General features: G+C 40.3%; 1 protein-coding gene across 12 annotated transcripts in view; it reads left to right on the top strand.

Annotated features, from left to right (window-relative positions):
- The window catches only part of ZNF638 (zinc finger protein 638), a 63,473-nt gene that overhangs the window by 16,470 nt on the left and 30,478 nt on the right, over window positions 1-16,525 (top strand). For 9 of the 12 annotated variants that reach the window (XR_012158791.2, XM_073343039.2, XM_073343037.2 and 6 more), the window contains 14 exons: window positions 904-1,050; window positions 1,230-1,361; window positions 1,710-1,768; window positions 1,919-1,980; window positions 2,550-2,600; window positions 3,503-3,574; window positions 5,496-5,708; window positions 5,825-5,893; window positions 5,977-6,045; window positions 7,195-7,247; window positions 9,666-9,797; window positions 9,969-10,097; window positions 10,636-10,677; window positions 13,307-13,447. Coding sequence is in view for 11 of the 12 variants with exons in the window: in XM_073343039.2 (XP_073199140.1) it covers window positions 904-1,050; window positions 1,230-1,361; window positions 1,710-1,768; window positions 1,919-1,980; window positions 2,550-2,600; window positions 3,503-3,574; window positions 5,496-5,708; window positions 5,825-5,893; window positions 5,977-6,045; window positions 7,195-7,247; window positions 9,666-9,797; window positions 9,969-10,097; window positions 10,636-10,677; window positions 13,307-13,447 (1,371 nt within the window). In the remaining variant the exon portion in view is untranslated. The remainder of the gene's footprint in view (window positions 1-903; window positions 1,051-1,229; window positions 1,362-1,709; window positions 1,769-1,918; window positions 1,981-2,549; window positions 2,601-3,502; window positions 3,575-5,495; window positions 5,709-5,824; window positions 5,894-5,976; window positions 6,046-7,194; window positions 7,248-9,665; window positions 9,798-9,968; window positions 10,098-10,635; window positions 10,678-13,306; window positions 13,448-16,525) is intronic. The other 3 variants (XM_073343045.2, XM_073343040.2, XM_073343044.2) reach the window with 3 other exon arrangements.

Here is a 16,525-nt window from a genome sequence, read left to right as displayed (position 1 = left end):
CATTCTAAGAGCGAGACCTTGTCCAGAGCAACTTATAATCTAAATAGACAAGACAGACAAAGTAGTACTATCTCAGTTTTACAGATAAGGAGCTGAGGCACTGAGTGATTAGATTATTTGCCCTTATACACATGGGAATCCCGTGGTAAAGATAGGAATTGAGCCCAGAACTCCTGGGTTCCATTTGAATAATTTAACCACATGACTGTTCTCATAAATTTGTTAATAGGCACCTTAAACCATACATAAACGAGTGGGTGGTGTCTGCAGAATTTATTATTTAGCATTGTTTAGTTGTGATGGATGCAACCAATCATGCTGCTAGACGCATGTCATTTCCCATCATCAAAGTGTACAACAAAAAGAACATTATATCTTTGTAAATAGGATAAATGTAAATTAAATAGATGATATCCAAATGAAACTAAATGACATTGGTAGTATTTGTGAACCTGTGAAGCACTTTGTGCATCATAAGACCAAACAACTTAAAAGGATTTTAAAACTATAACACTTTTTAAAAACTAATAGCCCTAATATTCAAAATAGATCATAATATTACAGTTACATTATACTGTGGTCCCACATCATGTTTTACAAGTAAATTTAAAAAATTTTAGACATAGAATCATAGAATATCAGGGTTGGAAGGGACCTCAGGAGGTCATCTAGTCCAACCCCCTGCTCAAAGCAGGACCAATCCCCAATTTTTGCCCCAGACCCCTAAATGGCCCCCTCAAGGATTTGAAAGAAGGGAAGGCAGGTTTACAGTCAATCCTAGTATTAAACAAAAGTGCCAAAAGTTAACTTACCAGTCTATCTGTTTCTAAATTGCAACGATTTTCATTCAAAGCTTTTTTCTTCTAATGTGCGTGGCTTAGAAAATTGTTTTGTTATTTACAGCTGTTGAGAGAGAAGCTTTTGAGTTGTGGCACAGTTCTCCATATTTCGGATTTGCCGGATGATGGCTTTTCAGATCAAGATATTAAAAAAATTGTTCAGCCATTTGGTAAAGTTAGTGATCTCTTGGTGCTTCGCTCTAGAAATGAGGTAAGCTATATTCTAAGGTGTCCATCAATATGTGGCATCCATATGCCATGCTTATAGTGCCTTAAATGTACATGGCTATGGACATGGTGTGAACAGAGATCCTAAAACAAAATATTGTTTGATTCTTAAGTTTCAATTATATGGCAAATAATTCAGAACAAACTTGCAATTTATTCTAGGCCTTCCTAGAAATGAACTACAAAGAGGCAGTGATAGCAGCTGTGAAGTATGGTGAGACCGTGCCAGTGCTGGTAAATGGGAAGCGTGTGAAAATCAGCGTAGCAGAAAAACCGAAAGCACCTCCTGGTCAGGTAAGCAGGGTATTGGGGAACAGGGTAGGGTTGTGTTGTTGGGTTCTTACGTTAGCTTTAGAAAATGAATGATTAAAGCTACAGGTTTCTCTGGGGAATTAAGATTGGTATGGATCTCCATCTATGGAGGAACAGTAGTCTAAAACAAATATAAATGTATCTGATTCCAGCTCTTACATTTCTTTGATTTTTTTTTTCTATTTTCGTTTTTTGCTTGTTTATGGACAGAAGATTGTGGATAAATGTAGTAATTTTTTCCGAGCCATAAAATATGTAGTCTATAGTAACAGGTAAGATGTGTAGGGAACACAGTAAAGTTTTACTTCATATTCTTTCTGTAAACTACAGGTCAAAGTAAGTCTGAAGAAGGCTCCACAGAACATAAAGAAAGCTGCATTGAGTACAAAGTAAGTGTTGACATGCATGCATAGTAAGTAACACTTTTGCTAGTAATTCTTGAAAATTCATTTTCTTTCTGTTTTTACATTTGTGAAATTTGTTTTTTAAAAACTTACGAAATCCACCTGTCATCTCTGATCCTGTTTTTCTCATATTAGAAAAGATGGAAACAGTACTACTACTAAGAAGACTAAATCTGCTACTCCAGCTGCTTCTGCAGGTGCGTTCTAGTCACTCTTTGATAATATCGCCCTTTCCTCCTCCTTGGCTAGTATGGGTTTACTTTTGCCTACCCTGGTTGTGGCTGGAAGGGGGCTAGAAAACAATTGGTTTGTCCTTGAAATTTCCTCTCTCAATACAACCACACACCCCTTAAGAAAATAAATCCCTAACTCCTATGCTCCAATAGCTTGATCACAAATTGTATGCTTTTATCTGCAAAGGTGAATATGGTATTGGTAGTCATATAAAATCAATGGGTTTTTTTCTGTTAATTTTAATAGGCTATGGATCAGCCCCATAAGCAATAGCTGCCTCCAAGATCCATACCAGTGCTGCTCAGTTATTCAGCAGTCAGGAGGCACTGCAGCAAGTGCCTTATGCTCCCTTCTAGATCCCAGTGCATGCTAGCTTTGATCTGTCAGTGTTCAAACACCCTGTTGAAAGATTGAAGACCATTGCTAAAATAGGGCTTTATAATTTTTCGCCACCAGGCTTTGTCATGCTTTTAAAGCAAAATAGTCTTCTGATTTAGGATTTGTTAATGACACGTTTTTCTTGTTTCTTCAGGAAAATTAACAAAAGCTGGACATACCGCAACAAAAGCAGTTAAACTTGTTGGTAAGTTTTAGATTTGTTTTAATGTACATTTGAAAGTAACTAAACAGCCATGCTGCCATGTACTGTTATTCCATTAGCTTTCACAAGCCACTGTAAACATGATTAGGACAAGTCAGTATTTGGATGGGAAACCAGTCAGGTGTTTAAATATACATGCTGCTGTTGATTCAGTTGGTGGCACTCTCCTTGTGTTGTCATTGAATCCAGTGCCTTAGTGGCTGTTTTTTTTTTTTTCCCCAGATAAGGTAAAATTGAGATTCAGATTACTTGTGATCATTAAAAAATACACTTTTTGTAAGAACAGAACCTCAATGTCCTAGCTTAATTTGAATTTTAGTAATTGTATTTTACTCGTCTAACTCCCTCTGCGGTTACTGTTGGTGTTCTTGCCCACTTGTCTCTGTTGTTGTGTTGCTGTGCACAGTTAAATAGCTGCCTCTTTTTACTCCAGAGCTGGCTCTATTTCAGTCATGGATGAAGTGATTCCTATGAATTGTATACCATTTTGTAATGTGTTTGGGATTCCTTTAGGATTGAAATTGGTGTAATAATATCCACTTATATTCAAGGGTGCTGGAGCAGTTTTTATACTGGGAGTGCTGAAAGCAGAAACTATGTACACCGAATCCTCGCTAGAACACACGTCTGTCTGTATTGCGCAAATTCACATATGACGTGGTCACGGCCATGAATCCCAAATTTAATTACTTTAATTGGAATTCATTTTAACGCGGTCCCCGCTATAACGCAGTCCCCACGTTAATGCAGTACTGCACATGGATTCCAAATCCCGCGTTCTAGCGAGGGTCCGGTGTATTTGGTGGTTGTTACTACTTCAAGCCAGGCCCAGTTCCAGCACCCCTGCTTATACTGAGTTCTTACGTTACAATTATTTTACTTAGGTAAACATGAAGTAACAAAGAAACTGGTGGTGCAAACAGATAGTAAAACTAAGAAAACTTCAACCACTTCAGGTAAGGCAAATGAGAATTTTCACTTTCAGTGAAAACATGCAGAAATTCTTTTCCTTATAAAACAGAAGTGCTTTAGGTTCTGAGGCAAAGAGTCCCAGCTTTTTCCCCTCTGGAGTCCCCATTGTAATAGATGTCAAGTATCAGAGGGGTAGCCATGTTAGTCTGTATCCACAAAAACAACGAGGAGTCCGGTGGCACCTTAAAGACTAACATTTATTTGGGCATAAGCTTTCGTGGGTAAAAAAAACACTTCTTCAGATGCAACCTGAAACCACTTCAGATGCCTCTGAAGAAGTGTTTTTTTTACCCATGAAAGTCTATGCTCTGATAAATGTGTTAGTCCTTAAGGTGCCACCGGTCTCCTTGTTGTCATTGTAATAGATTGTTTGATAGGCAAGCTGCCTGACTCCCTTATGTTCCCTTGCATTGGGCTCCTTGTTGTTGGCAGCAGTTGTTTTATGATAGCACCAGTACTTAGGTGCTGTTTGCAGAAGGCATATAATCATTGCCTACGGGAGCAGAGAGGGAACGTGGGTTTCAAGAAGTGGGCCATTATACCTACACCAGCATATTTGTAATGGGAAGCTAAAGTGAAACCAGGGTCATTGAGCGATTCCCATAGCTCTTTTCTACCCTATTTCCCCAGATTAGTCTAGGGCATTCTGCTGCTGCCCTGCCCTCCCCTAGTTTGGGAAATGCTGTTCTAAGGGGTCTTGTCTTCTCATCACCAACTGTGCTTATTTGAGAAGACTAGACACCTAAAATTCTAGGTTCTGATGCTGAACTGAGGCAAGAGTAGCGTCCCTCACTGCCAGGAATTGGCATATTTCTGAATAAAATGCCTATAATTAATGGAAGAGCATGCTGATCGAGTTGCCTTTATCCTCAGAAAATGGTGGTTAGTAATTACTGAAAATCTTCTGTATGCTTGGTATTGTAAAAACATAGAGAGACCAATTCTTTGAGTGGTGTCCCTATGGCCGTGCCAGTTCAGGTGCGCATATACCTCTCAAGCCTTTGAGCAGAGCTTTTTCCACTGCCGGAGCCCATTTGGCCCACGCATGTGCCCTGTGCCTCCTCATGATGCACATCAAGGCTATGTAGGGATGCGCAGATGAACTGCCCACAGTTCCTTCTCCATAGCCTTGGCCTGAGATAGAGTTCTAGTTTGTCTGCCTTGAGCATGCCTCAGCTGTTTTGTATTAATTTAAAGATTAGTTATTGCAGTTAGTCGTTAGTAGTGGTTCTAGGTTAGTTAGTAAGTGGATAATTTTTTTTTCTCCTTGCGGAGCCTTGTCTTCCTGGTAGGGAATGTCTGGCTTGCCAGGCTTCAAATGCGGTCTCTCCTGTCAAAAGGCTGTACCTGTGAGTGATGGCCACTCTAAATGTGTCCATTGCGTGGCATAGTCCCATGTCTCCCAGAAGTGCAATTTCTGCCTAGCTGTCAAGTCTAGGGCATGGAAGAACAGGGAAATTAAGCTCAGACTGTTAAAGATGGAGTACTCACTTTGACCAGAGTCTGAGTCAGGTCAGGAGACCACCTCCCCGCCCCCACCCCTTCTGGTACATCTTACCTGTTACTTATAGTAGATGGCAGCTTTTAGGGCTCGGAAACAATTATTACATCTATCCTACAAATATCCATCTTGTGTCCATAAGTAAGCAAAAAAAAAAAAATCAAGAGTTTAATTAAATAGTTCTGTGTCCTGTTCCAGAAAGAATGAGACAATAGTGTGGGTGGTTTTTGTTTTGTGGGAGGAGGGGTCAGATAATCACGAATATGTTTAAGTTGAGCTGGAGATGATCCCTAAGGCCTAAGACATTCATCTAACAGAAATTGTGTTATATATTTCTGTTTGCAAACTAGGTAATTTAAATATGCTGAAATAATGAATGCTTTGCTCTTCCTTTCCCAACACAGCGAAACCTAATGAAAAGAAGCGTATTGATCCTAAGAAGTCTGCAGAATCCAAAAAGAAGGATGCAAAACCTAAGAAAGTCACAGAACCGAAGCGGGCTGAGGAGGCTAAGACCACAGAATCTAAACAGGCTGTAGAGGCTAGGAAGACCACAGAACCTAAGAAAGCTGGAGACGATGAGGCCAAAGAAATTAGTAAACCTGTAGCTGTGCAAGGTAAATTTGTAGTGATACGCTATCTAAAATGTTATATAAAATTACTGTTGATCTGATTTATTAAGTTGTATAAAATTACTGTTGATCTGATGGCTCCTTTAAAATTGTTCTTGTAGAGTCAATTACACTGACTTCTACTCTGGAGGTGGAATCAAATCAGTCTATGGAATCTGTAGCCAACAAAGGTAAATTGCAGTTTAAACAGTTTTTCACTTCTGTCATAAACCTGTCGATATTTGCAAACTAAAATGAGAATATTTTCACATAGAAAATCTTGAGGCCAAGAACACTGTGGAAGTGAAGACAGCTGAGAGTACCAAGAAGGAAAATGCTTCAAGTAGGTTCATGGAGAAAAATATGCAAGCAATTCTTTTGCAGGCGGGGGCTAGGGAAAGACTGTAATGAGAAAATGTACATCTTCAGGGTGTATACTACTTACCTCTTATGTAGCACTTTTCATTTGTAGCACGGAATGGAGCATGTTATTTATTTACAAGTGGTTAGAGCAAAGGTGTGAGCATTCCTATGTTTATTCCCAACTCTCCCACCAACTCATTTAATCTTGGTGCCTCAATTTACCTATGAAAAATTAGCTAAAATAGGCCCTGGTAACGTTATTTCTTATAACTGGGGTTCTAGCCAGTTACTGTCGTGCTTGGTTCTAAATAGGGTTTATTCACACAAAACATGGTTAATACTTGTTACTATGTACCTAATAGTGTTCTGCCCTTGCCAGCTGCTGATAGTGGCTCAGGGTTGCTGAAGTAGTTACAGGAAGACGTATTTTTGTAATATAGATGAGCCCCCTTTTACTATGCCTGCATCACAGATTTGCTTGGTCCCTTACAACTTTGTGGTCAGGACCACTTCCCTGTATGTTATGCTGTTGCTCTGTCTGCATTTTTCTGGGCACTGTATCGTCTTCTGAAACATCATGAGATAGCTGCACATACTTTTCGCAGAATGCACTGATATAAACACAGGCAGCTTCATAGGGGAGGAGATAGAAACATGAGTGATATCTTGTGTGGGCACAACTCAGAGGTGTTTGTAACCAGGTCGGCTGATTGTCAACAACCTGATTACAAAAATATGCTTGTTATATGGACAGGGCCATAGTGACTACAGCATACTCTGAGCTCCTCAGGTAATGGCATTTTTTCATGTGCACAGTCCTATGGCTATTAAAAACTATTTTCTGAATAAATTTGGTTTGTAATTCTGTTGCTACATGTATGCACCACCAGTGTAGTGTTCTCCATGTCCAGTAAATGAAGACATGTCCCAGTATTTTCTATCACTTTGAAAATCGCCTTCAGAAGAATTGAAACTATAAATCTTAAAATGGCAGTTAAGCAAGTGATCATTTGCATGAGACTATTTTGACAGATTATATGGGCATTCCCTGGATATGTAAATACTTGTATGGTGTTTAAAGATATACTAACCTAAACATCCCCCCGCCTACTCCCTTTTCCCCCCCCAGAAGCTACTGGAGAGACTACAAAGAGCGAAGAACCAACTGAGTCAGCTAGCAAGGTCAGGTTTCACATTCAAACCAAAATTATTTGAATCTGTAAATATTTTCCAAGTACGAATTCAGTGTTGGTGAAAGATACCTATATAGACCTTACCAGAATCTCAGGTCTTCCGTTTATATTTATAATATATATATAGGGCCAGCAAAGAAACTTCTGCAGATTTCACATCTTCTTTCCCCAGAATTGTATGGTCCTGTGAGAGAAGCAGATGTGTAAATGAGAGTAATTTTTACAATCAGTGTTATGTTCTTGGTCTTTCTCAATATGTATATAGGTTACAGAGCAATGAGTCTCCAATTCTTCATTCTGCAGTCCACTTTGAAAGGGAGAGACTTTCTTATGAGCCACTTTTCCTGCAACTCTTTCCCTGCTCCACCTTAGTTCTCAAAAGTTTAATTCTGTAGACCAACAGGAAAGCTTCCATGTATCTGCTGGTGGTCTACAGACCAGAGCCTGAGAACTTCTATAGAGCATGTTCTCATTTTTGTGCCCTCTTGCATGCCCTTCTCCTTATCAGGAACTCCCTCGCCAGCCCCCATCCTTATTGCTCTAGACAGCCACCCTCTTCAGTCCAGTCCCCTCTCTAAAACTCACTGCTTACGTGATGCCCGCAAATGTTAACTCATGTCAGTAATCGCAAAAAGAAAAGAGAACTTGTGGCACCTTAGAGACTAACCAATTATGCTCAAATAAATTGGTTAGTCTCTAAGGTGCCACAAGTACTTTTCTTTTTGCGAATACAGACTGACAAGGCTGTTACTCTGAAACCTGTCATGTCAGTAATATGATGCCGTCACCTCATTATAAAGACCCTCTGACTTACCACATTGTTTGACTTAATATTCTTTGACCAACCATGCTAGAGTGTAAATTCCTTAGGGTGGGTCAGTGCCCTGAGCGCACACTGGCAGTCTTAACAAATTATAGCAATGCCACTCTCATATCCATAGTTAAGGATGAGTTGAGTTTTACTCTTAAAGCAGGAATTTAACCACTTTGTTTTTTATGACGAATAGAGTATATTCTCTTGAAAATTGTAGTAGTTGATGAATTCTGTAGCACAATGAATTTTCTGAGAAATTACAAGTAAATCGGCTAATTAAATTCAGTTTAAATTCATTAAATGGGTCTTTTGAGAAATTCAGCATCCTGTGTCAGGCCATTTTTCTGTAACAAATTATCTTAATAGTGGAAGAACATAGACCCTTCAAATTTCCCTACAGTTAACCCCTCACATAAAATCTTGTGCATTGTCTAGATATCAAGATTTTGTTTTAGGATTAATGGTTCTTTTTTGCTCTTCATAACGGAGAGCCTCTCCTTCTGCAGGGGCTGAAGATGGTGTCATGCTACCCACCATCTTCCTTGGGGCAGCTTGGCTCAGTCTCATTTGGAACTAGGAGGCAGTGGCCAATATGAAGGTCATTCTGCTAATAACAATCCTGTAGCTCACATTAATTGAGAACTGTTGGAATTGGCAGCCATTTTGAAAGAGAGTAGTTTGTGGAAATCTATGTAGAAGAATATTGTTCATTGGCTCATTCTGAAGAAGAAGTTTTGTGAAGAATAATTGTAAAAAATGACTGATAATCCTAAACATTACTTTTTAAAAACTATTCATATCTGCTCTATAAAAAGGGAAGAAAAAATAAGAGGAGGGAGGCTATTTGTGGATGGTGTGCAAGGACATTTGTGGGAAGGGAGAGAAGAGAAAACTGGGATGTGTGTATGCCTGTGTGGAGGTCAGGAGCTGGGGGGAACTGGCTAGTACACTGGCTGCCTTGTGCTGTTCCAGAGTGACACAAAGCAGCCAGTGTGTCCTGGTGCATCTGGCCCTAAAAATTTTAAAATAATAATAATAATAAAGGTTTGGGGTCAGTGCTACATATCTTCATAATCGTTAGAAGTATCTAGTAACATTTAAGAAAAAACACAAAGATGAAGTTCATAAATCATTACAGGAATGCTGAAATGATTCCAGAAACAAACATTACAAACCCAGGAAATTCAGGAAAAATCTAGTATGTATTCAGAAATTGATTTAATCTAATCTGGAACTGAAGGCCTTACTATGCACTAATCATGGCTATTACATGGCATCAATACAGGGCAGAATAAAGGTGATTTGGGTGCTCTGTGTGTTTCCATACACTAACATATTTGAATTTAATCTTAATTCTGATTTTTCTGGGTTTGTAATGCTTGCTTTTGAGATAATTACAGCATCAGCATAATTTTATTCTGAAATATCTGCTATGTATTCCAATTTAACTCCAGTTTAATGTCGTTTTTATCTGAGAATAATACATGCACTTTTAAGATAAACAATAAGAATTAAATACAGAAAGGCTGACTGACAGTTGGTTTAGAGTAGAAGCAAGGATTAATGAAAATCTGTACCTTCCTTTGTTTGCAGGAACTTGATGACATATGTGTTGTGCTTATTTCAAACTTACCTGATAAAGGATATTCTGTTGAGGAAGTTTCCAACCTAACAAAGCCATTTGGAGGACTGAAAGATGTTTTAATTTTGTCTTCTCATAAAAAGGTATTGTAATTGGTATTTAGAAAAAAGTTTTCTGGCATAGTATCACCTAAAGAAGCTCTCAAAGAAATTTGTAACAAGTTCAGATGTTGAAATAACTTAAAGGGGACACAGTAGTTCTTCCTTTTTTATTGTGCTTTGCGAGGCCACTTAGACTTTTTTTTGTTTTAAAAGGCATATCTGGAAATAAATCAAAAATCTGCAGATTCCATGGTTAAATTTTATACTTGCTTCCCAATGTCAGTGGATGGAAATCAGCTTTGCATTAGTATGGCGCCGGAATACAAGAATATAAAAGATGAGGTAAGCAAATGGAATATGAAGCAATTTTTTTTTCTATTTCAGGTGACTGCAGTTACTCAACATCCATTTTTATAGTACCTCTCTGCCAGTCTAGACTACTGCTCTCTGTTTAATATCCATTAGGGCCCTGCTGTTTCAAGTTATTGTTATGTTGATTGTACGCCCTGCCTCCTCTCTTTCCTGGGCACATAATATAGGTTCTCTATAACCCTCAGGGTATATCCTATTTTGAAACTCAACTCTACTACTTTCCTAGTGTTTCTATTTTCATTAGCAAGTATTTTAGTGAATACAGTTGTAGACAGAATTTTTGTTTGGCAAAGAGAATGTGAAGATCATAATGAAAGTAATTTTAGAGAGAGGTTGGCAATACCAAACTCATGAACTTTGGAAAGGTTGCCACGAACCTTAACTTTTCAGGTTCTGTTTCGATATTTTATTGGTAGGAGTAGTGGGATGCTGTGCCTTCCAATTACATGCAGCCATACCAACCAACTTCTAAAGTTCAGAACCTTAACGCCCTGTCTCTTCTTTCTAGGAAGCTATATTTACTGCTATGATTAAAGATGCCAACTCGAAGGTAAGTTAGAGACTTTTAAAAAATTGGTCAGTAATTTAGCCATTTGCTAACTTTTACATTTTTATAATTTGGGATTGTAGCTGCTACACTGAGTGCTATCAAAATTTAATAAAATTTTATGTAAATGTTGCATTCCATTAAATAAAAATATTAAAAATTAACATTAGAAACAGAAGACACTTCTTTATTACTACACTTTTTATTCAATTAGAATTCAGTAGGACAGCTCATAGACTAACAAGAAGCAAGAAGTGGACTGAGTAAGCATACATTTTATTTAGATACACACTATGGATGAGTGCAGGTGATAAGCATTTAATAGGAGTCCTGGGAGAGCCTCCTATTCTCTCTCTCCACACACTTGCCCTCCCTCAACTTTAATAAAGCTCTATAACTGCCAGCCATTGTAGCTCAGTGAGTCCAACTGAGATGGACTCTTGATAGAGACTTATACACTATTCAGGGGTTAATGCACTTCACCAAGTATTTACAGTGACGCTCATACAGAGCTTTCAAAACAGTAGGATTTATTAGTCAACTGGAAGGCAGTATAGTATGTCCTTAGGTTAGTATAGAGAAGTGAAGGTTAAAGCATAGTCCATTTTGGTTAGCCCAGAGCACCAGCCATGCTGTAGTAAATTCCATTTTTAGGCTCTGTCTCTATCTCTCCGACTTCCTTCCTTAGTGAATTCCTAGGTGAGAGAGAGCTCCAAGCATCTTTCAGAAGCTGACTCTTAAGCCCCTGCTTTGCAGCTTCCAGTCCTTGTTCTCAAGCTGGGGTCTCTGCTCAGCTTCCCTGCTGAGAGGTACAGGAAAATCTGAGTATTTGGTACTTTCATTGTCTCTCTGGTCCCATTGTTGATCTGGGTTTCTTTATGGCTCTTCATTCCACCCAGACAGGGAGATGATCCCCACATGCCTATGTCTCTTAGTTGGCCTTAAGAGCAAACTTAATCCTCCCTGTCCCCCAGTGGAAAGGGGAAACTGAGGTACACATAGAATTAATAAAACACTACAGAAAATTCCCATTTCATTACAGTAATCTACTAAAATTTGTGCAACTGACTCCATGTATGCAGCAGACAGAAACCTTTTGAGCATTCTGACCAGTAGTTGGATCAATCTTCCTCTCTTTACCAGATGTTCAGCTCCCTATTTGTTATATATTAATCTTTGAATAGGAGGAATCCTCTGTTTTGCTTTAACATGGGACAGTTCCTAAAATAATAATTTCCCACATCAAAGAAAGGTCTTGGCAGTCTTTAGGCACGAACCTTGAGAAGGAGGAAGTTTGGTTTAGACAGGTTGGAACTCAGACTTCAGATTAAGCCCACATTTTACTGTTTAAGAACAATGGTTCAAAGACAAAGAAATACCAGAAGACACACAGGTTTATTTGCCCAAGAAATAAAATCCCTTTCCAGCCAAGAGTTGGTGACAGGCTGTAAGTGTGTTTTTTTTTTTTTTCTGAAGGAGCGAGAAGTTCTTACTGTTTTGGGATGTGGCCTTGTATACCAAAGTTGAAATTCTGAAAACTTGAGCAGTTAAAGCAGGGGCAGGCAAACTTTTTGGCCTGAGGGCCGCATCGGGTTTCTGAAATGGTATGGAGTGCTGGTAGGGGGAGGCTGTGCCTCCCGAAACAGCCAGGCGTGGCATGGTCCCCGCCCCCTATTTGACCTCCTTCCCCCTCCAACCCCCCCATCCCCCCGCGTTCCCTGATGGCACCCCGGGAGCCCTTCCCCCTTTCTCCCCCCTATCCCCTGACCACCCCTAACTGCCCCCCACCACCCCATCCAACCCCTCCTCTCATTCCTGATTGACCTACCCCATCCACCCCTCCTGCTCCCTGTCCCCTGACTGTCCCCGGAACCCCCACCCCTGACAGCCTCCTGCCACCCCCATCCAACCCCTCCTCTCATTCCTGACTGCCCCCCCCACCCCCAGGACCCCTATCCCATCCACCCCTCCTGCTCCCTGTCCCCTGACTGCCCCCCTCCTGGGACCCCTGTCCCCATTCAACCCCTGTTCCCTGCCCTCTGACCACCCTGACCCCATCCACACCCCCGGCCCCTGACCATCCCCCGAACTCCCCTGCTGTCTGTCCAACTGCTCCCTGCCCCCTTACCGCACTGCCTGGAGCACTGGTGGCTGGCAGTGCGGCTGCACCAGGACAGGCAGCTGCACCATCTGGCTGGAGCCAGCCACGCACCGTGCAGCACAGAGCGCCAGGTCTGCAGCTGCGGACTCTGCAGCTGCCCTGCCCCAGGAGCTCACAGCCCTGCTGCAGCAGTGGCTCAGTGAGCTGAGGCTGCGGGGGAGAGGGATAGTGGGGGAGGGGCTGGGGGCGAGCCTCCTGGGCCAGGAGCTCAGGGGCCAGGCAGGAGGGGCCGGTGGGCCGTAGTTTGCCCACCTCTGAGTTAAAGGATGAAGGAGGAATTCTTCTGGAGTACTCTTATAGAAGTCATGCTGTGGTTCACTGAATATTCTAAATTGAATATGAGCTCAGAGTAAAAGGATAGATATGAATATTTTTTGTCTTCAGATATGACAGGATTTTCACAGTAATTTTACTGTATTTACCAGTTCAATACAATATTTCTGAATTTCAGTCTTTGTGCTTTTCTTTTAGGTAAATACAGAAACTTTATATAATCAGTTTGTGCATCTTGGTAATTTACCAGATGATGGATACACAGAACTTGAAGTAGTTTGCGTGGGACTTCGATTTGGGAAGGTGGATCACTATGTTGTGTTGAAGAATAAAAAGAAGGTAAATATATAATTTTAATCTTGATGTGGTGAGACCCTTAATTTTTTTTAATGATCTGACGGATAATCTCTCATTAGCAACGTATGCTGCTATTCAAGAGATTAAAGATTAAAATTTGGGTCCTTGATTTTGACTATTGTTGCTATGAACAAGTACTTCTTGCGTCGGAGAGAAAGGGAATGGTATATGCTGCTACCTACTCCAGCTGGTTCAGGAATAGTTTCAATAGGCTTGGAAGAGAAAGGAATTGAGTTATCAAGAAAGACGGCCACCAAAATATGTGCCTTTGATAATGGGAAATTAGAGGTTAAAGCTGGTAGAAACCCAAATTTCCCATTCCACAGGGAAATTCCAAAATTTTGGAAACTTTTCTTCTGTTTCGGAACAAAAGATGGATTTTTTTTAGAATTTCCCACAGAATTAAAATTTTGAAAAATGGTTTAGACAGCCAATTATTTTGTTTTTTCTAAACAAAAAGTTTTGATTTTGACATTTTTGGTTTTTTTGTTTGTGTATTTTATTTTTATATTTAATTTTACATTTTTTTATTTTTTAAAATTACTAAAACAGCTGCTACTCTAATCAGTAGTATGAAACATTTTCTTTTCTTATTTAAGTCTCTTGTTGTTTTAATTAGGGCTGTCAAGCGATTAATTGTGCAATTAAAAAAATTAATCGTGCTGTTAAACAATAATAGAATACAATTTATTTAAATACCTTTGGATGTTTTCCAGCTTTGAGCAGGGGGTTGGATTAGATGACCTCCTGAGGTCCCTTCCAACCCTGATATTCTATGATTCTACATTTTCAAATATATTTATTTCAATTATAACACAGAATGCAAAGTGTACAGTGCTCACTTCATATTTATTTTTTATTACAAATATTTGCGCTGGTATAATTACGTCACTCAGGTGTGTGGATTTTTCACACCCTTGAGCGACGTAGTTATATCAGAGTGAGTATGTAGCATGGACATGGCCTGAGACCGTGATTTTTAATGTTTAGCAAAATTATAAATTTAAGCTCCCAGGCTCTTCTTTTGAAGGTGGTGTTCAGGTTTCCTTTTAGGACAAAGACTTAGAGGTCTGATTATAGAGTTGATAGTATGGTGAAAAGTGTTCGCCCAAGGTTGGTAGTGAGCTTTTGTCTTCATCGTTTTTTTGTGTAAGTTCATTTGAGAGCTTAGTGATTGTCTGGTTTTACCCACATAGTAGTTGTTGGGGTATTTACGGCACTGAATGAGATATGCCACATGTTGTGATAGGCAGTGTAGCGGGCTGGACTAGATGAGCTGTTGGTCCCTTCCGGTCCTACTTTTCTGTGATTCTATGTGTAGGACCCTGGATCTTGACAGTTGTGTTGGGGGCGGGGGGTATTGATCATTGTAGAAGTGGAGATATTTGTGCAGGTTTTACATCTGTTGTTGCAGGGTCTGGTTTTGCTTTGGTTTGGTGAGTCTTGGTCTGTGAGAGCTTGTTTCTGATGAGCGTGGCAAGGTTGAGGGGTTGCTTCAAGTCCAAAAGAGGAAGTTTGGAAAAGATTTATTTCAGGGTGTGTCGCTCCGAGTATGGGTTGTAATTGTTTAATGATACCCTTTATATGTTCCAGTGTGGGGTGGTAGGTAACAGCGTAGGGATATGCTTACAGAGGATTTTTTTCCCCATGTTGTAGCAGGTTCTCTGGGTATTTGAGTGGCCTGTTCCATGATGTGATCTTCTTCTCTGGTGCAGTGTCCTTGTTTGGTGAAGGTGATTTTGAGTGTGTTAAGGTGTGTATTCTGGACTTCCTTCTTGGAACATATTCCGTGGTATCTGAGTACCTGGCTGTAGTTGATTTCTCTGTGTTTGGGGTGGTTACTGAATCTGTGAAGGTAAATGTAGTGATCTGTAGGCTTCTTGTATTTAGTTCTCTGTAGGGTTCTGTTCTTGAAGCTGATTGTGGTGTCTAGGAAGTTGATGCTAATGTGAGAGTGTTCTAGAGAGAGTTTGATGGATGGGTGGTGATTGTTGACGTTGTGGTTGAAATCTGTGAGGGAGTTTAGGTCGTCTATTCAGAGGATGAAAACACAAATGTTTCTGAGCTATGTCTTTGGTGTTGTGGTTTGTTCAGAAATTCTTCCTCAAAGTGGTCTGTGGAGAGGTTAGAAAGACGAGGTGGGTGAGGTAATATCTTTTAATGAACCAACTTCTGCTGGTGAAAAAGACAAGTGTTTGAGCTACACAGAGCTCTTCAGGTTTGGGAAAGGTACTGAGTGTCATAGCTAAACACAATTCTCTATGTACCTTTTCCAGACCTGAGGAAGAACTCTGTGTAGCTTGAAAGCTTGTGTCTTCAGTCAAAAGAAGAAAAGGAATACTTGTGGCACCTTAGAGACTAACCAATTTATTTGAGCATGAGCTTTCGTGAGCTACAGCTCACTTCATCGGATGCATACCATGGAAACTGCAGCAGACATTATATACACACAGAGATCATGAAACAATACCTCCTCCCACCCCACTGTCCTGCTGGTAATAGCTTATCTAAAGTGATCATCAAGGTGGGCCATTTCCAGCACAAATCCAGGTTTTCTCACCTTCCACCCCCCCCCCCCCCACAAACTCACTCTCCTGCTGGTAATAGCCCATCCAAAGTGACAACTCTCTTCTGTTTCAGAGTAACAGCCGTGTTAGTCTGTATTCGCAAAAAGAAAAGGAGTACTTGTGGCACCTTAGAGACTAACCAGTTTATTTGAGCATGAGCTTTCGTGAGCTACAGCTCACTTCATCGGATGCATGCCGTGGAAACTGCAGCAGACATCATATAGACACAGAGATCATGAAACAATACCTCCTCCCACCCAGCAGGACCGTGGGGTGGGAGGAGGTATTGTTTCATGATCTCTGTGTCTATATGATGTCTGCTGCAGTTTCCACGGCATGCATCCGATGAAGTGAGCTGTAGCTCACGAAAGCTCATGCTCAAATAAACTGGTTAGTCTCTAAGGTGCCACAAGTACTCCTTTTCTTTTTGCGAATACAGACTAACACGGCTGTTACTCTGAAACCAGTCAAAAGAAGCTGGTTCAATAAAAGG

Source organism: Lepidochelys kempii, chromosome 4 (assembly GCF_965140285.1).
Source record: "Lepidochelys kempii isolate rLepKem1 chromosome 4, rLepKem1.hap1, whole genome shotgun sequence".
Lineage (NCBI taxonomy): Eukaryota > Metazoa > Chordata > Testudines > Cheloniidae > Lepidochelys > Lepidochelys kempii.
The sequence above is the reverse complement of the archived record's forward strand: the minus strand, read 5'-3'. Positions and strand labels throughout refer to the sequence as shown.